At 36.1% G+C, this 21,572-nt stretch overlaps 1 protein-coding gene across 1 annotated transcript; it reads right to left on the reverse strand.

Moving 5' to 3' along the window:
• Positions 1–6,953: 6,953 nt before the first annotated feature.
• LOC121406038 (L-lactate dehydrogenase A chain-like) lies at positions 6,954–20,801 on the reverse strand. The gene is made up of 7 exons (XM_041597043.1): positions 20,342–20,801; positions 19,690–19,807; positions 18,642–18,752; positions 13,679–13,915; positions 10,851–10,968; positions 8,838–8,961; positions 6,954–7,820 (listed from the first exon to the last, which is right to left on the reverse strand). Exons 1-7 carry the CDS (start codon positions 20,468–20,470, stop codon positions 7,641–7,643), a joined length of 1,017 nt encoding a protein of 338 aa, XP_041452977.1. The 5' UTR covers positions 20,471–20,801; the 3' UTR covers positions 6,954–7,640.
• Between the last annotated feature and the right edge of the window lie 771 nt (positions 20,802–21,572).

Genomic DNA, 21,572 nt, shown 5'->3' on the forward strand with positions numbered 1-21,572 from the left:
ACAATAATTCGTCAGACAAGACGATCGAATTTGGCCAACACGGTCAGTATCCGCCTTTTCTGAGGGCCACCGGTCACTCAAAGTAGGCCAATCTGTGAAGTCAGCGAACTTTTTTGACATGACATCACAATGCGATCTGCGCAGAAATAAAACTTTCATCCAATCGTTGCGCCGTAACCAAGGGAATGGTCACGACGCACCTGTTTGTTTTCTCTGCATAATGCAAATATTATATTCACATTGAAATGACCTGTGCAAACGGGATTGGGCCTCTATTCTTCTTCTTCTTCTTCTTCTTCCAGTAGTGTGCATAAACCTCCACGGAGTATCGTCGCACAACAGTTGGTTGTCTATCGGCTAATTAAACGTGTTGCTCGTAGCAAAGCTCGATGAAAATAAGTCCAAAAACAAACGCATATACACTATATACAAATTGTTCTCATATTTTGAGTTAGTTTAAGACGACATCTCTGACTCGTGTCTTGAAGATGTCGATCGATGGTGAGATGACCACATTTTCAGGTAGACCGTTCCACAAACGGATGGTGTTTGGGAAGAACGTATCCTTCAGTAGTGATATTCACGGGACTTACTCCATATTATCACACGTCTTTATTAGGAACCCGAGATTCGTTTGCCGTTTCAGAAAGAAGGGAAACAGACTGTTTTTGAGGTAAATAATAAACACGTAACTATGACGATTTTTTTACATCAATTTCCGAAGAGAAGTTGTAGTATTTTTGGTTTCAAGGTCAATAGCAATCATTTCTTTACGACCGTCATAATGCTAGTGACATTGACTGTTTCATTGATAAGTTCAACCTCCATCGCTCTCCACTTCAGAATGATGATAAAACTTCAAAAAAAAAAGCTCTCCAATACTACTGAACTGCACTTTTGACCGCTTCGATTTTATTTTTGACCTACTACACTCTGTACTGAAGTATCTCATGCTACTTCTACCGCTAATCACATGACTGATGCGGCTGCAAAAATAATGCTTTAAGATTTATGTACCGGTACTACTACTACCAAATTCACCACCACCACTACTGCTACTACTCCTCCTGCTATTTTGTCTTCTACTACTACTACTACCACTAGTATTTATAATCATAACACCGATAATCGAAAAAAAATCCGGTAGAGATGAAAAAGAAAAAGAAACAGAGAAATTATAAAAGTAACGATCCTTAAAATCCTTAACATAAAGTCTAATGCCCCCGTATTAGAGTAATCGCCAAACCATTTTCATCCTTAGTACATGAAGTGTATAAAGTGATATCAGTTCGATGCGCTTCAAGCAAAGGAAGATCATTAATAATTATGGAAGTAATTCCCCTGCAACGTGTAGTATCGGATACAAAATGCTTTTTGGTAATTCACAGAATTTCGCTGGAAATGCAGCACGGGTATGCTAGTAATTTATCCTTAATTATTTGTAAAGAAGTGAATCTTTCTTTTATACACAAAGAGGTCACAATTCATAATCGAGATTTGTCTTGAAAACGTATAGCAGAGCTGATACTTTTTTATCAAAGGAAATTTCAAAATTGCAAATAAAATTCAAGAAATCAGGGGGGGGGGGGTAGGAAAATGATAATCACACATCAGTACGTAGCTCGGGCGCTAGAATCATGAATGATTTTGATGGTAGAGGTCGCTAGACTCGCTGTCCATGAAGGAAGGAAGGCACAAGATATTCTTTCGACCCAACCCAATAAAAATCCCAAGATTTTTACTTTGAGAATTATTGATGATACACGAAAGTGTATGCATAATTATGATTCGCAATCCAACCCTGATCACTTTAATATCTTCTTTCGTCCAGATATGGAAGAAATGTCACTTAGCTTTTGAAACTATATTATATGACTGGCGGAGGGATAAGGGCAGGGCGGAAATCTCTCCCAAAAGGTAGGGGGGGGGGGGGGACAAGGGTCTGGAAAATTTGACAAGCAAAAAAAAAGGCTATTACCTAAAATTTAAAATTTAAGGTCATTTCGACGAAAATATATTTGACAAGCAAAAAAAAAAAAAGGTCATCTCGTCCAAAAACGCACGTTTTATTTCCCTTAGAGTTACATATTTCTTAGCATCACCAAAGATCCAAATAGTAGGGGGGGGGCATTTGATATTGTATCCTCCCCCCTACTATTTTGAGTAGGGGGGACACGTCCCCCTGGGATTTCCGCCCATGGATAAGGGTGATTTCACCTTCCAGGTATTGAATGGCATTTCCCTACGTGATCAAGCAGGACCATAACAGATTCTCTCTTGATTTAATTGTCATGTTTTTTTGTATTTTCGAAATGAAGTGGTCTGTCGGCATAAGTATTTTTGGTCCAATCATAAAACGTCAGATATATTTCCCATCAGCTGGTAGTTGATATTAGTCCATGTGATTATATTTTTAAAGATTTTTAACGCGTTATTTTAACAAACATGTTCGTTGGGAAAATTCGGAATGCTTACTTTCAAATTGCAAGTTCAGATATCTTATGACTTAACAGACGTAATGTTAATTCCTAAACATTATTTATGTATGAGAGGGGTAATTCAATGAATTCCAATTACAGACAGACATATTGAAAATCTCTTTCTTTTAGAATCACCGGGAAACCTAAGTTATATCACTTTCGCTGCGAACACGATTGCAAGTTGTATTGGATTGGTCCGAGCAGCAAAGAAGAATTAATGCGTAAAAACATTATAGAGGTCATTTTAAGTTTTCAGATTCTTTTTCAAAGGGAAAGAGACAGGAGTTTGAGTTTCTAGATAAAAAAACACTTGATTATTAATCTGTACACGACGAAATTATACAATTCAGGCATGCGTAGACCACCGGCGGTGTCGTGGCTTTCGCTGTAAGCCGACACAATATTAGACACGGTTATTATTTTAGAGCGCTAGAAAATCATGATCAAATTGACGGCTTTTAAAACAACATCGAACTGGGATATCAAGGAGATCGTTTCCTCAATATTCGTCTTCTAGAAAAAAACCCAAAAAATATATATATATTTTTTTCGTTGATTGTGAGAACCATTGGGTTTTACTGTAATTGTTTTGCGTTTGAAATATAGACTGACTGATAAAGCGTCCAACGTACACATGGTACAGGTCCTCTTATGAAAAACTCCAGAGAATATTATTAAAATGGGAGGGGGGCCAAGAAAACTTTGGCTTAAGTGTTTAAATTAGTTTTCCTTTTAACAATAAAATTAAAGTATCGCGTCGACAGAATTATAAACCATCACCCCCCCCCCCAAAAAAAAAAAACACTGTTCCATTTTCACTAAGGGAACCAACATTCTTTCACCAATGGTGGCAAATCTATTGTCCTATTTTTCATTGTGACCGAGAGCGCTGATTACCTTTTTTCATTGAGTATTAGGATTTTTGAATATCAATAGATACCATGGCCATAAATTGTGATGTTTTTTCACTATCCCCCCCCCCCTCCATCCTGAATGAACCATCAGCTTCCAAATAAACACACTCCAAAACAAACTTGCCACACAATAATTCGTCAGACAAGACGATCGAATTTGCCCAACACGGTCAGTATCCGCCTTTTCTGAGGGCCACCGGTCACTCAAAGTAGGCCAATCTGTGAAGTCAGCGAACTTTTTTGACATGACATCACAATGCGATCTGCGCAGAAATAAAACTTTCATCCAATCGTTGCGCCGTAACCAAGGGAATGGTCACGACGCACCTGTTTGTTTACCCTGCATAATGCGAATATTACATTCACATTGAAATGACCTGTGCAAACGGGATTGGGCCTCTATTCACGGGACTTACTCCATATTATCACACGTCTTTATTAGGAACCTGAGATTCGTTTGCCGTTTCAGAAAGAAGGGAAACAGACTGTTTTTGAGGTAAATAATAAACACATAACTATGACGATTTTTTTACATCAATTTCCGAAGAGAAGTTGTAGTATTTTTGGTTTCAAGGTCAATAGCAATCATTTCTTTACGACCGTCATAATGCTAGTGCGCATCGACTGTTTCATTGATAAGTTCAACCTCCATCGCTCTCCACTTCAGAATGATGATAAAACTTCAAAGAAAATCTCTCCAATACTAATGAACTGCAGCTTTGACCACTTCGATTTTATATTTACCTTCTACACCCTACACTTAAACATGTCATGCTACTTCCACCACTAATCACATGACGCAGCTGCAAAAATAATGCTTTAAGATTTATGTAGGTCCAACCATACTACTCAGTACTTCTACTACTAAATTTTGAATTTAACACTAGGGTGCAGTTTTGTACCCGCAGGGTGCAAAAATTAAATTAATTAAATTGGATACTTATCTTTGTTCATGATTATAAACGATGCCCAGAATCTTTAGATCTAAGGACATTAAATATCAAAGAATGGTAGCTCGTGCTTCGCGCAAGACCACATCAGATACCTTATCTTGTTTATAACAATAAAAAACTAACATATACTTAAAACTTCAGACTTCTTTTAGGACTATATACTTCCCCCAAAACAACCCCCCCCCCCCAATCAGATTATAGCGGCCAATCGAGAAAAATGTAAGTGAAAATATCCCCTCCCCCCTATTGGCGAAATCTGGATCCGCCCCTGTAATACACCCGCCTGTAACGAGGAAAACGGTGTTATTGGTAAAGCAAGAAAAAGTGGAAGGTGGCGACCTCACTTTTGACCTTCTGACCTCAAATCCAATAGTCTTATTGGGATTCATGCTAGTATCATACACACCAAATTATATGAGCCTAGGTTAAGTTAAACCAAAGATATCACGTTTACAATGACTTAATAAATTATGGATTTTTTTTTTTAAGAAGGGTAAGATGAAAGCATGTCACTGTGACCTGGAACTTTGACCTTTTGACCTCAAAATCAATAAGCTTCCTGGGATTCATGCTAGTATCATACACACTAAATTATATGAGCCTATAGGTGAAGTCACACTAAGGTTATCGCGTTTACAAGAAAAAGTTAACGGACGGACAGACAGACGGAAACTGAGCGTAACATCATAATACTTCTCGTCTAGGACGTGTAATTTGAACCAAACACAACTGAATTAAATTCATGTTTGAGGAGCATTTTGACAAGTAAACAAATATATTTGATTTCAAGCTGGACAGTTCAATCACATTCTTTCTTGTCTCTTCTAATGTTTGATGCATCCAAAACGTAGCGCTTTTTTATTACAAGTAACACAAGACATGAACAAAACAAAGCAAAAAAAAACTCTCATGAAAAATTTAGAACAAGACCCTGTTTAAAAAAAAATGGTAATAATAGAAAATCATTGACAAATCTGATCTCAGCCAATCACATGGCAGCAATTCAGTAGCTTTTAACAACAGACTTTACCTTACCAATGATAATGAGCTTTGTGAAACAGGGTTCAGGAGCCCACTGCACAGAAAGAGTTGCAATCAAACACAACTCAATAAATCAATTGCAAATTGATTTTCAACCAATAAAAAAACATGTATTAGGAATGATTTGTGGTTGATATTTAAGTAATGTTCATTACAACTCTTTGTCCAATGAGCCCCTGAATCGATTAAGACAAGAGAAAAGGATTCACAGAAACTTGACTCAGAATGAAATAGAAATACATCAGTTAGGAATTATTCAATTATTCAATGTATTGGCATTTGCCAATATAAATAAGCATTGTGTGCCGGGGGGGGGGGTAGGGGCACTTCCATTGACCACTGGATACCATAAGCGAAAGTGGGGTCCCGAAAATCACCCTAAACAAGAATTTTCTATTGTCTGAAAATGCACCCTTAACAAGTATTGGCGTGTGAAACCCTACCCTTAAAAAAGTATTGAAAACAAAACGATACCCTTGGCAAGTATTCCCTGAATTGAACCCCCAAACAAGTACAGCGATATTGTCACGGACGTCGGTTTTACCTTTACCTAACATGTACATCATTTGGGTTTAGTATGGCCACACCTCCAACAAATCGGACTCTATAAACATGTGACTGTTGGGGCAAAAAAGTACATCCTTTATAAATCATTTTTGTCTTTTTTATACCCTCGAAAATTTGACCCTAAACACGTACCATTTTTTCATTTTTTCGTGTTTTTGACACCCTTATCACGTTACGTACGTAACGTGCCCTATCTTTAAAAAGACATCCTTTTTACGTGTTGTTTTTTTTTGTCGCGCATGGTATCCATTCGTCAATATAAGTGGCCCCCCGGGTAATATATTAGGGGTAATCTTATGGATGTTTCAAAAGGAGATTTGTGTCTGACTAAAACTTGCAATTTGATAAAGCTTCAAGCGTGTCAAGTGGTATATGATACATGGTTAATGCATTGGTCAGACAAAGCTACTTTTTAATGTCACCTTTATTCAAAACAAAACAAAAGGAAGTTACAAACAATGAAAATAAGTCCAGGTTAATCGTTTTTTAGAACGAAGTACAGGAGTAAAACAAGAATTACAGATACACAATATATAACATATCACAATCAAATTTATATGCAAAACGATTATACATTGGTGAATGCAGAAATGAAGGTTTACTTCTTTCCATGATTGAGGCTCAGTAACATTTTCTATTGCATTGATCTCCATAGATTTTTAACACCGATATTTTTTTTTATTTAGACACCCACTAAATGCTCTACTGTGTATAAAAGGGACAGTTAATTCAAGATCATAGCGAGAGTCTTACAGAATCTGCGAAAAAGCTTATTAACTAAATCATAATTTGTTTAACTTGACAACCAATCACAGCTCATCATTTAGAATTGTCTTATAGACACCTAAACAGTACACATAAGTGTATGGGATGAAATTAAGATGGTGTTCCGGTCACTTTATATTTCAATTTTTGAAGCACTAAATAATTATTTTCGAATGCAATTTTTTCTGGGCTTCATTTTTGGAACATATCACAGACACAGGTGACAAGTTCGACCTTCTAGCTCAGATTTTTTTAAAGTCAAACCAATGTTAACCAATCACTTTAAGTTTTTGAAAAGGTTTTTTTTTGGAGAGGTTAAGAGGGGGTTAATTCCAAAGACTGGAGGCAAGAAATTCAAAAGAAAGGTTGGATTTTCGTGCAGAATGTATGGTCAATGCTAAAATATGAGGATTATAGAATGCATGCTAGATTTACATGGGAATGAAACGACTCTGATTTTTGGTTAGGTGCCTCAGTATCAAAGACAAATTATTTATCACAAAACTAAAATCACACCAGAAATATCTTAAATAGCACACCAATTTCTTCTCTGTGCTGCACAAACCCTATTAACAGACACAATAGTTTGTAAAAAGAAGCAACAGAAAAGATTATAAATACGACCAACAAAACCTAACTAAAGTGACATGTAAGTGATATCTACTTAATAAGCGGACATTGATGACATTGATGACAAAAAATGACTTTCTCATTAAACTTGGCCTGATAACGATTAAAAATGCCGCAAAAAACTTGATTTGCATTTTCTATAAAGTAGTAGCATGTTATAAGGAAAGCAAGGACAGTGGTGTTATTTTGCTTTAGTTATGTTAGCTCTTTGACTTAGAAAGCTACGTTAGGGGTTTGTGTTTTCTGAATTATTAATATTGACCTTGTTTCATAAAGAAGCTATAGGCCCCTTACTTCGATGGCTCTCGTAGCTCCAACGATTTGGCGATGTCCCACAAGGTATTAGCACTGGATTGAAGCTGAGCCTGTTCTTTGGTATTCAATGTCTGCTTTATAACATGAGAGATTCCATCTTGACCAAGAATACATGGGAGACTTAGGAATACTGGATGTTCAATACCATGGTATCCCTGAAGAGAAAATAATCAAACTTCTCAATAAAAGTTCTACCATCAATCATTAGAGTCTTTGCATCTCTCTATGGGTATTGTTTGTAATGACTGAGTAATCAATCAATGAGTAAAACATGTCCGTCTCAATTCATAAAGAATATAACAATAGCAATATTTCATGATGAGTTAACTAATATAAACATGTATATATGAACGATGATGAATGAATAAACCAATTTCAATTTTCTAAGATAATTTTCTTTTTAACCCTTTACACGCTGATGTTGTTATTTGTACATTCATACAATTAAATTCAACAATCATAATATTTAGTTTTCTCCCGTACATTCAAATTAGAGAAGCTTATAAAAGGCAATAGTTCTTGGATAACATCTATATAATAAATAATCAGTATAAATGGTGCAATATGGAAATCTTGAATTAAAGAAAATAACATGGAAACACATTGTCATTATAATCCAACTCAAATTATTTCAGTGTGCAAAGATCATGACATACATGTACATAGTACATGGACAGAGCTATGTGAAAAATAAAGTCACGAAGCATTGCACCACTTTGCTATTCTTTGATGAATTTTTGACAAACCTTCAATCTCCAAATAACTTTTTTGTCCCATTTTTTATTGAAACCAACCTGATATCATGTTAACCTTCATTTTATGTATAATATATCCTTATGTCTCTAGTCTAAGAAGCCATTTAATATCAATATGTTATCAAATGTATGAAATCTAGTACCTCAATTGTCCCCCTGTGTATTCATAATATTTATTACCTTAAATCACCAAAGAACAACAAAAAATAATAATATGGGCAATTCCACAAAAAATAACAACTTTTGTATTTAAAAACATTACAGGCCACTGGCTTCAATGCTTAGAGCAGAAATGCAATATTCGTGGCAATTTTCTATAGCCATTTTTTAAATAAAATAGATGAAATAAAAAATATTTGCTAAGAATTACTCCCGCATTTATCGAAGGTCTTATACCCCTCATCAGTGATAACTTACTTTGGCAACAGTAGAAACAGGGTAGGCTCCTTTCTGATTCCTTAACACAGCAGAAGCTAATGTGGCACAGCTCAATCCAATAGCCCATGAAGTATAGCCTTTGAGTTTGATGATCTTATATGCACTGTCAAGACAAACAATGTTCTATCATTGAGAATAAAGCAAGTTTGTATTACAAAGGTAATGTAAAACCTCGGTAAACCTCGGTATGAACTCGGTATTCCAATGAGTGATAGATCAATGCCATCTATTTTTTGAAGTATGAAAATAAAAAGAAAATTAATTGTTGCCAATTTGAGGAGCTAAACAAGATCAATATGAACGCTGTGTACCTCTATATTATTTGTCAAATAAAGTGCGTATAAAAAGGTTTACACTTTGAAAAAGCCCTGGGAATTAAAAAGTACACGTCGTGTGGGTAATTTTTTCACATATAATCTTGGGTTTGGGTCTCATCTATCTAATGAAAGTAAAAATTTTGAGAGAATGTTACAATTGTGTGAGAACTGTTCATTTCTCTGTCAAGGGGAAAGGGCGAAATCAAACTTACGCTGCGAAACAAGCATTTCTCATACATTTCCCTTGCACTTTTAGTCAATTGAAATACAACAGACACATTCAAGCATTTTGTTACAATTTTGCCACCCAAATTGAAATTTTAACATTTAGTAAGCCCAACATTTACCCTTTTTGTGCCAGCTGGATCTGAGGACATAACTAAATCTGAACAAAAGTTTATATCAGATATTTGGTACTTTTTCACTAAGTTTTTATCATTTAAAGGGGGTTTACATTTCTTTTATCATTTAATACTTGTTTCTCCGCAATTTTCCCAAGCTTGACAATGATTAACAAAATGAAAATCAAGCCTAAGCAGTTTCACCACAGCTCAGTGTAAAGCAAATATCGTCACGATGGCCTCTGTGTGTGGGGGAGTGGCGTGGGGCGCAATGCACTCTTCGAAGTGTTTTGGGCTAGAAAAAAAGTAGAAGATATCTTAAATTTAATGTACTAGCTAAATTCCACGTGTTCTTAATGATTAAGGTCTACTTTAATTCGCATAACTATTTAAAAGTTCTGCGCAAATCATTTTCACTAACTTTTCAAAAGTAAGTGGTGCTCACTCAAGCGGAAACATTTTTCGACAGTTATATATGTTAAAATGTGGAAAAACTCTTCAAGATATTACAAATAATATATGATTTTACAGGATTTTTTATAAGTGTAAACTTTTTTGATACGCACTGTATTAGTGGGGTAAATTCAGGGACAGGCCAATAGCCTTTCATTTATCCCCCACATCATCCACACATCATCTTTACAATTTCTGTTCAAATTTTATGAATAATGTAATTTGTATTGATTTGTAAACTTGAACTTTCCAATATGTGTTTATAAAGTGATCAGAATAAAATTTAATTGAATTGAATTGAAAACTGATCGCATCGCGTATTCAATTGTGAATATGAGTCCTTTGATTAATGGCTAAGCTTTATTAATCACTATCCTGGTCTCCAATTACAAAGAGTTACAATTGATCCCATGTACATCAAGTATGGATAGCAAACACTGTCGACATCTAAAATACGTGCTTCTTCAAAACATTTTATTGATATTAACTCTTAAAACAGATCAGTCAAATTGACTAGACCAGTAGTCAGCTGGGAGCTACTGATAAGGCAATCACTTTTCTGACATATATTCTAGTCAGAAATAACTCTGTTCGAGTAAAATGTGACTAGAAATAGTCAAATATGACTAGAATAACAGTTGCACCTAGCTGACCCTATTAACTAGTCACTTTTGACTAATTTGTTTTTAGAGTGTAATGTAGACTAAATTCATTTTTTCTTGACAATTCAGTATGCTTCCCTTTGTTTTCAAAGGACATTGTGTGAATTTCCTAAAAAAATAAAGATTATGACATTGATGGATATCCATATACTTGAGATTGATCGGATCAATTATAACTCTTTGTAAGACATGTAAGATGGGACCCGGGTGTATACCTACCTATCTATCACCTCTTGATGAACTTGGTTCACATTCTCAGGATCTTTAGCAGTTCCTATCTCAGGGTGTAGGTTCTGAAGACTTACTCCAGCTACTGTGGTAGCTGACCAGACAGCAACTAAACAGAAAATGGATGATAATAACTACATGTATTATGCACATTTACTATCTTAATTGGATGCCCAAGGCAGTTCAGAGCAAATACACGCAAGAGAAAAAGAAGAACAATACAGTACAGGTTCGAGCTTTAAAAATGGATAATTAATGGTTGTCTGTTGCACTATCGCATGTAGGTTGCCCCTGAATGCTGTCGCTGATATCTGGATATTTTAAACCCTGCATGTGGAAGAGAATTCTACAGGGTCTGCCTTATATGAGCAAAAGCCCATCCCCAGGATTTCTTTAAACAAGAACATAATTATGTTGAGGATCGTAACGTTTGTGTGGGTTGGTATATGTAGTTATGAATCAAAGATTTATTGTAACAAGTTCCATTGACAATTTAAAGATCGATAGAAGGGTTTTGAAGACTACGCACTCCTTCAGGGGAAACCAGTGAAATATTTTCAAGAAATCATGTGAATTCAGCAACTGTGCATTCATTTGAGAACAAGTAGAGCGCCTCTGGCAGTCTCACCTGCATCACGCGATTTAATGTAGCAGCAGTGCTGACTTTGAACACTACTATAAAATAATTATTCACAAAACCACCATTCATATAATGATACAATACTATGTTCGTTAACAATAATCATAAATGGCATTTGACCTTGATCATGCGACCTAAGACTTGTCACTGATACTTGATTACGGTACCCCTATATCCACATTTTATAAACTATATCTATAAACTTTGAAAGTTATCTAATAATTACCTATAAAATGGCAAAATTTCACTGACCTTAAATGACCTTTGACGTTGGTCATGTGACCTGAAACTCGCATGAGATATTCAGTGATACTTGATTACTCTTCATGTCCAGGTTTCATGAATCAGATCCATAAACTTTCAACGTTATGATGGTAATTCAACAGATACCCCCAACATAGGCAAAGTTCATTGACCTTGGTCATGTGACCTGAAATTCACACAGGATGTTCAGTGATACTTGATTTATGTCCAACTTTTATAGACCAGACCAATACACTTTACATAGTTATGATAGTAATTCAACAAATACCTCCAACATGGCAAAGGTTTATTGACCTTAAATGACCTTTGACCTTGATAATGCGACCTAAGACTTGTCAGTGATACTTGATTACGGTACCCCTATATCCACATTTTATAAACTATATCTATAAACTTTGAAAGTTATCTAATAATTACTTACAAAATGGCAAGATTTCATTGACCTTAAATTACCTATGACGTTGGTTATGTGACCTGAAACTCGCATGAGATGTCCAGTGATACCTGATTACTCTTATGGCCAAGTTTCATGAATCAGATCTATAAACTTTTAAAGTTCTGATGGTAATTCAACAGATACCCCCAACATGGCCAAAGTTCATTGACCTTTGACCTTGATCATGTGACCTGAAATTCGCATAGGATGTTCAGTGATACTTGATTACTCTTATGTCCAAGTTTCATGAATCAGATCTAAAAAACTTTTAAAGCTATGATGGTAATTCAACAGATACCCCCAACTTAATTGGCCAAAATTTATTGATTTTCGGCAATTTTTTTGCCAGAGTTTTTTAATGTGTAACTTTCAATGGCATAATTTTTTTTGCCACAGTTTTTTTATGGCAAAAGTTTTATTCAACGGGCCCCGTATGTCTAATTTTCACGAACTAGTTCCATATATTTTCGAAGTTATGATGACATTTCAAAAACATAAATTTAGATTAAGATTTTGATGTTGATTCCCCAACATCGTCTAAGTGCATTGACCCTAGACCTTAGTCATGTGACCTGAAACTCTCATAGGATGTTCAGTAATACTTGATTAATCTTATGGCCAAATTTCATGGACTAGGTCTATATACTTTTTAAGTTATGCTGTCATTTTACAGACTCAAAGGGGAATCCAGCCTTGGGCATAAAATGCTGTATTGGGAAGGAGAAATTTAAATTAAACGGAAAGTTTGAAAGAAATCAGAAAACCAATAAGAAAGTTATAGCTGCCTTAAGATTGAGATCCCTATGTAAACTTGAAATTGGCAACTGGGTAAGTAAATTATGACAAGAGACAAGGACAACTTTCTCATAAGACCCTTTCTCATAAGACCTTCTCTGGACCCCTCAGAAGAACAGCCGCTAGGCTGAAGAGGGCTATCCAGCCCATGTGTTGGAAAATGAATAAATAAAAAAAAAAAAAAAGACATGTACTTAATTATCAGTGATATGTGATTTTCTCCTTAATACCTATTCCCCTGCAGTAATCTAAAAATAACCCAGATAATAAATTGTTTTATGTCCTCTTTATGTAAATCTTTTGACAAAACTGATATTTTAGCCATTTTATGTATTGGAGTACATTGGAAGAGTAGTCCTTGCCTTGCATCATCATGACATTACATATGCGGCCAATTTGAAGACTCCATGGGTACAATGATCACCAATATTTACAAATTAAAAAAAAGTGATGTTTACCATTAAATGTTTATTGTGTTTAATAATCAGTGTGTACCTTCACCGTTGGTTCTTAACTTATGAACAGCACCCACCAGGGATATCTGAAACTTGTAACTAACCCAAAATGCACCTTACACACAATTCACTAAATTATTGACATTCTGAGACGACGGAATTTTTTTAAACAGAAAATGTCAGACTTTCCACTAACGTTGGAAAAGAGGCACCCCTGTAGAATACCTACCACTAGAATCACCGTGCTCTCCGATGATATACCCATGAACACTAGAGGGCGCAATACCCAATTTTTCTCCAAGGAGGAAACGGAAGCGAGCCGTGTCGAGGTTTGTCCCAGAACCTATGACCCTATTAGCAGGCAAACCACTCAGTTTCCATGCAACGTGTGTAAGAATATCAACAGGATTCGTGACTACTAGAAGAACTGTGTTTGGACTGTAGCGAACAAGATTCGGAACAATACCTAGACAAAAAAAACAAAGATTAACTGTAATAGACAATTACCACGTAAGAATGACCATGATGATAAACCAACCAAGGGGGTAGGTAGGAATGACCATGATGATAAACCAGCCAAGGGGGTAGGTAGGAATGACCATGATGATAAACCAGCCAAGGGGGTAGGTAGGAATGACCATGATGATAAACCAACCAAGGGGGTAGGTAGGAATGATTATGATGATATACCAACCAAGGGTGCATGTAGGTAGGAATGACCATGATGATAAACCAGCCAAGGGGGTAGGTAGGAATGACCATGATGATAAACAACCAAGGGGGTAGGTAGGAATGACCATGATGATAAACCAACCAAGGGGGTAGGTAGGAATGACTATGATGATAAACCAACCAAGGGGTAGGTAGGAATGACCATGATGATAAACCAACCAAGGGGGTAGGTAGGAATGACCATGATGATAAACCAACCAAGGGGGTAGGTAGTAGTGACCATGATGATAAACCAACCAAGGGGTAGGTAGGAATGACCATGATGATAAACCAACCAAGGGGGTAGGTAGGAATGACTATGATGATAAACCAACCAAGGGGGTAGGTAGGAATGACCATGATGATAAACCAACCAAGGGGTAGGTAGGAATGACCATGATGATAAACCAGCCAAGGGGGTAGGTAGGAATGACCATGATGACAAACCAACCAGGGGGGAGGTAGGAATGATTATGACGATATACCAACCAAGGGTGCATGTAGGTAGGAATGACCATGATGATAAACCAGCCAAGGGGGTAGGTAGTAGTGACCATGATGATAAACCAACCAAGGGGGTAGGTAGGAATGACCATGATGATAAACCAACCAAGGGGGTAGGTAGGAATGACTATGATGATAAACCAACCAAGGGGGTAGGTAGGAATGACCATGATGATAAACCAACCAAGGGGGTAGGTAGGAATGACTATGATGATAAACCAACCAAGGGGGTAGGTAGGAATGACCATGATGATAAACCAACCAAGGGGTAGGTAGGAATGACCATGATGATAAACCAACCAAGGGGGTAGGTAGGAATGACTATGATGATAAACCAACCAAGGGGTAGGTAGGAATGACCATGATGATAAACCAACCAAGGGGGTAGGTAGGAATGACCATGATGATAAACCAACCAAGGGGGTAGGTAGGAATGACCATGATGATAAACCAACCAAGGGGGTAGGTAGGAATGACCATGATGATAAACCAGCCAAGGGGGTAGGTAGGAATGACTATGATGATAAACCAACCAAGGGGTAGGTAGGAATGACCATGATGATAAACCAACCAAGGGGGTAGGTAGGAATGACCATGATGATAAACCAACCAAGGGGGTAGGTAGGAATGACCATGATGATAAACCAGCCAAGGGGGTAGGTAGGAATGACTATGATGATAAACCAACCAAGGGGTAGGTAGGAATGACCATGATGACAAACCAGCCAAGGGTGCATGTAGGTAGGAATGACCATGATGATAAACCAACCAAGGGGGTAGGTAGGAATGACCATGATGATAAACCAGCCAAGGGGGTAGGTAGGAATGACCATGACGATAACCAACCAAGGGTGCATGTAGGTAGGAATGACCATGATGATAAACCAGCCAAGGGGGTAGGTAGGAATGACCATGATGATAAACCAACCAAGGGGGTAGGTAGGAATGACCATGATGATAAACCAGCCAAGGGGGTAGGTAGGAATGACCATGATGATAAACCAGCCAAGGGGGTAGGTAGGAATGACCATGATGATAAACCAACCAAGGGGGTAGGTAGGAATGACCATGATGATAAACCAGCCAAGGGGGTAGGTAGGAATGACCATGATGATAAACCAGCCAAGGGGGTAGGTAGGAATGACTATGGCGATAAACCAGCCAAGGGGGTAGGTAGGAATAACCATGATGATAAATCAGCCAAGGGGGTAGGTAGGAATGACCATGATGATAAACCAACCAAGGGGGTAGGTAGGAATGACTATGATGATAAACCAGCCAAGGGGGTAGGTAGGAATGACCATGATGATAAACCAGCCAAGGGGGTAGGTAGGAATGACTATGATGATAAACCAGCCAAGGGGGTAGGTAGGAATGACGATGATGATAAACCAGCCAAGGGGGTAGGTAGGAATGACTATGACAATAAACCAGCCAAGGGGTAGGTAGGAATGACTATGATAAAATACATACTAAGGTAATCATATCCCTTGTAAAATCAGATCATGATGAAAAATCTTGTTATAGAACTTCAAAAAGATTGAATCATGCTAACGTGCTAACATGCGTCTCTACTATCAAACCCTTATTCAAGGCTCATCTTCTTCTTAAATCAGTCATATCAAATGATTCTATCTCCCATATCCATAAATATACTCCAGAATGTTTTCACTTCATTACACCTTGTCATATTATATTCAGTTTTTGTTACCATTGTAAAATGGAGTGAAGTAAAAAATTACAGTGTCTATTGATTTATCAGATAGGGGTGGGTTAAATTAAATGGATAACATTATAAGGTAATTGTACACCTGTTGGTTTAGTTGAGGTTGTTTCCATTTGATGATTTTTATTTATATTATTTTCATATATCATTTTGATTGTTCTATTCTTTTACCATTGTTTATAAATTATTCATAAATCTATAAATCTTGTATATTTCAAATCATGTTTAAATTTTACTTTGCAATGCTTTATATATTTTTTCTTCTATAACTTTAGTGAGGATATAAACTTGTATAGGTCTTTCAAAACCTCATTTGTATCTCATGACATGTTTTTAATTTCTGTCAGCTTAATTGCAACTAATAAATTTTAATGAAGGAAGCTCCCAAGATGACGTTTCACATTTGTTTTGGATTAAGTCGAGATATTCCACTTTTTAGAGCGATATCTTTTAATCTTGTGAGGAATTACATGTCCATCAGACAAAACATATTTTTACAATACATGTATGCATTTAGAGATTTTCATGTAATCCAACATTGATACCCATAGGCAGAATTGATAACATACTGAAATACATCTACCATTCTTCATAATCTACCTTGTTCATGACATTTTTACTAAGATCTGTTTGAGGGCAGCATTCAAAGCCTCTTTACCTCAAAATAAGGTTATAAACGTTCAAAAGAGTAGCACCCAAAAATATAGAGGAACAAAGCTGAATGGCACCATTCAAATTTACATGTTTCATAATAAAAGTCCCAAGGTTTTTTTGCAGGTGTTTCTGCATTCATTGATGATTCAATAAATGAAACACAGTAATCACAATGCATATAAAGAAATACAAAAATAAATGACAGAATTACATATTGTGACGATAACATAATAGAAGAATGATTTACATAGATATACATGTAAGCAATAACAAATAAAACAAAATGCAGTGGCTAGCTATCGTAAGCAAAATACTTGAGAGGTACATGAAAACCATTGTAAAGAAAATGGTGTCACATAATTATTTGAATAAGGGTTAGGTGAAGTGGGTGCACGTGCAGGTGAGATTTTTACAAATACTTTGATATAAGAAACCTCTTTAACAAAGCTTTAAAGGAAAAAATGAGATGTAGCTTGTTTGATGTTAATCGGCAAAGTGTTCAAAACTTCAGGACCGTGATGACGTATTGTTTTGTGAGCAATTATTATTTTTGGATTTGTTAGGTGAAAGTCAGATGAATGTCGTGTAGGGTATGAATGTATGTCTCTGTTGTAAACAAAAATATTACGGAAGGATGCTGGAATAGTGTTGTTGGAAAATTTATATATTAAAATGGCAATTTGATAAGTGTGAATATCGTAAATTTTCAATGTTTTAAAATCATGAAATATAGGATCAGTATGGGCGAGATAATGAGTGATAACAAATACGAAGAGCTTTCTTTTGAAGGCGTAATATCGAGTCTATTTTGTTTTGTTACTATTTCACCATACTATGTTACATGTGTGACAAAATAAAGGAGTTATAAAGCATTAGTAATGATCTTTGAGATAGGTAATATTTCAATTTGTACAAAACACCTATGCCTCTTGCAATCATCACGGTAATATTACGAATGTGACTACTCCATGTTACATTAGAATCGATCAATACGCCCAAAAATTTTGTTTCCTTTTTTTCGTTAATGGGCATATCATTGATGTTATTGATATCGCGAAATATACGTGTTTAGAATTAAAATGTGTAAAGTACATGAAATTTGTGTTATTTATGTTAAGTTAATATGTTACTTTATGTTTTCTAAAATGCAAATACCTTATATTTCAATGTTTTAAACATCAATTTTTTTTTCCATTGTGAGATGTATAAAATGTAATGAAGTTCATTCAAATGAGCTGAAATCTTTATAGAAAAACCCAAGTATCCATAATCATGATAATGTATATGCATTAAAAACATTTTTGGTTATCTTCAGCCTCAAATTGTGTTTTAATTGCTCTTTGTCTTTTTTTATTCAGCAGCTTTCATTTTCTTCTATTTCATTTCCCAGTCTGACTTTTTTGCTGAAACAAAAAAGTAATAAATTCATTCACGAGCATAGATCTAATTTTCAAAGTTTACAAATAAAAGACTAATTGTTAGAAAGTTGAAGAAAAAAATCCACTTAAAATGGTATGTTTAATGTACTATTAAAAGTTTCTAAGAACTGAAGAAACCAATCTTAAAAACACCTCGACATAAATATTGTCAATATTACCTTCAAATATTTTTACATTTCTTTGAACAAGATTAAGTCTGCTTTCACCATCTCTCTGCCTAGCTCCAGCAGTAATGATGCATAGTCTTGATCCAGCCGTTACTTTGTAATCTATAAAAAAAATAATAATGGCTTGTTTCGTAACGCTGCTGGGTTAAAGGCAAATATCATAGGCGGGGGGACGGGGGTCCTGTCCCCTAAATTTGAGGTGCCCCCCTTGCTTGTCATGTTTTTTTTACCTGTGTCCATCCCAATATTTCATCAGGTGGACCCCCCCCCCTTAATTTTTTTGGCCTACGGTATTTTTCTATATTCCATATACACTTTTATCTACGCCTTCCTGTCACAGTTACAGGTCACACATACACCTTTTTCGATCAAACTGAATTCTTTCATATGTGATTTTTTTTCTTTATCCTTGGAATGATGCAACACATTAAAGGTAACTTCTATGTGGATTGTATAGTCAAGAACTGTATATTACTGCATTGCATGTATGACCGGACAAATGACCGGACAAATGCATTATGATGCAATAATTTGCTCATTTCATTTTGATCAAAATATCCCAGCGCATATGCATCCCTGATACAATGATTTGAAGCACAATGAATGCTTGGTATAGTCCATGTTCTCATCCAGTTATTGGATTCACAGGACTTAGATTTTCAGGGCAAGGCATTTTAACATAAATGTATTTGAGGACCCGGTATTCAATAGTCTTAAATTAATTCAGGATGGGGGTGTTTCACAAAGATTTAGGTGTCCCTTAAAGCCACACTTAGTGCTGATATGTGCTTGTGATATTTAATGTGCAATCGCAATCATTGTAGTATTTAGTGTGAGGCCCTAAATTAAATAGTGGAAGAGGGATCTACCTCTCAGCCTTGACCAATGTGGTGATGGATTTCATAAAGTATATGAATTTAAGTGCAATTATAAGTAGTCACACTTTAAATATTTGTGAAACACCCCTCCCCCTGGATTTGGATCCACTTCATCAACTTAAAATAAAATGTTTATTGTATTTTAAAAACAATTATCATACCTGTATCTCCTTTTACACAGCATCCCTTGACGAACGCTAGACCGTGCTGCATGTCATATACTTCACCTTTTAACTTATCAGCAATCACATCAACAAGCGCTATCTCACTAGCTATATTCTGAACCATGAAACAAAATAAAATTTGATATTGATAAAAGAATGTTATTTTCATGAATTCAACAAAAAAAAAGGAACGCTAATTTTACATCTTGTATACAGGTTTCCTCCTAGAAAAAGTAATGAGCCCCCACCACCCCCCCCCTTACACACACACAAACACCCGAATGAATGAAATATTAAATTTTTATGAATTTTTATCAATGAAATAAATGACTGAATTAAACAAATTAACAAACAAATGAATAAAAATAATTACTAAAATAGTAAACTCCAAAAGGAAAGCATGTGGAAAATTACAGTAAAATATTAAGGAAAACATGCATGAAATAGATAAAAAGTTTTAGGCTGTTAATGGTTTTCATAATCTTAACAAACGTGTAGAACAAAACCATGGCCTAGATGTTAAACTGGTCTAATATGATTTCATGAGTATGTATACAGGCCTACGTGCAGCAGCTTTCAACGGACTATCCCCTCCCATTCACTGCAAAAAGTAAAAAAAAATATTTGTTACCTTCCCATTTTCATTTACCTGTGTCATTATACTGTATGCACAAGCCATGCCCACTTGACCAACACCAACGATGGTCACTTTGGTTGGTGATATGTCGTCCACTTGGTCAACGACCATGTCCATCAACTTATTAGTGAGAGTTGACATCTTCCTTTCTCAGATCGAAGACAATCAGAGTTGAATCTAAAACAATCAAAGTTGAATGTTATGATACTTCCAAAAGATGGTGTTATCACTGGCTTGGTGAATCAACCTTCGTCATGAAATATTCTTCTTCCGTTGAGTAAAGTCCTTTTATAGAGTATAGTCGTACCATGGTACTTGATTGAGGCCGCAATTAAAAAAACATGATATGACATTTGTTGCAGTTTAACAAAACTAAACTATATTGCAAGTAAAATGATGCATCTCAACACTTACTGGAGAGCTAAATGAGGGTGAGTGGTTCCAGGTGGCTTCTGAAAAACTAAGTTGAAGGAATCAAAACCACTATTGTAGGCAGGATATTCCACAAGCAGATGGTACTTTGGGAAAAGGTGTGCTGGTATACTTGGAGAGGATGCTACAGTGCTGTTTGAATTGTAGGCAATGTTGTGTGTGAGACACTACATTGGTACATGGGCTGAAATCCCAGGGCGGACAGGGGGGACGTGTCCCCCTACCAAAAATAGTAGGGGGACTTAATGTCAAATGTCCCCCCTACTCATATAGGTGGATCCAGGGGGCCCGAGGGCCCCCTCCCCCTATGGGGGGAGCAAAAAGGGGAAAAAATGAAAGAAAGAAAAAAAGGAAAAAAGGAGGGAAAAGGAGAGGAGAATAATGAGGAGAAAGACGAGTGAATAAAATAAGATGAGGGGAAGACTTGGAAAATGAGAAAAATATTTCATGTTACTATATATTTTTTTTCGCTCGCGTTTCGTCCTCGCATTATTTGTTAGATGATTTTCATATCTTGTTCAATACGGAGTTTAAATATGGAATTCAATATACAAAACATTATTTTGTGTGATTTACAAATCTGCTTTATGGTCTGAATAATAACATTTTCTGCTCGCGCTGCGCACTCGAATTTTTTTATTTATCAGGTAAGTATTATTTTCGTGTATTCCATAAAGTTTTCAAAATATCCCTTTTCAGGTCTGATTGTAAAAACGTATTAGCTAGCGCTGCACGCTCGCATTTGATTGGCGCGTTATGTATGTCTCAATTGCCACCTTTGGCAATCCTCACGGCCGCTATTAGTGTCCCC

Source organism: Lytechinus variegatus, chromosome 19 (genome assembly GCF_018143015.1).
Source record: "Lytechinus variegatus isolate NC3 chromosome 19, Lvar_3.0, whole genome shotgun sequence".
Classification (NCBI taxonomy): domain Eukaryota; kingdom Metazoa; phylum Echinodermata; class Echinoidea; order Temnopleuroida; family Toxopneustidae; genus Lytechinus; species Lytechinus variegatus.

What these genes read in the sequence shown, in the direction of transcription:
- LOC121406038 (XM_041597043.1), bottom strand. Translation starts at nt 20,470, where the DNA reads ATGTCAACTCTCACTAATAAGTTGATGGACATGGTCGTTGACCAAGTG. An exon ending in CATCAAGAGGTGATAGATAG is followed by an intron (nt 8,962 to 10,850) that starts GTAGGTATACAC and finishes TTGTCTTGACAG; the next exon opens with TGCATATAAGATCATCAAAC. An exon ending in CTGTTTCTACTGTTGCCAAA is followed by an intron (nt 7,821 to 8,837) that starts GTAAGTTATCAC and finishes TTTTCTCTTCAG; the next exon opens with GGATACCATGGTATTGAACA.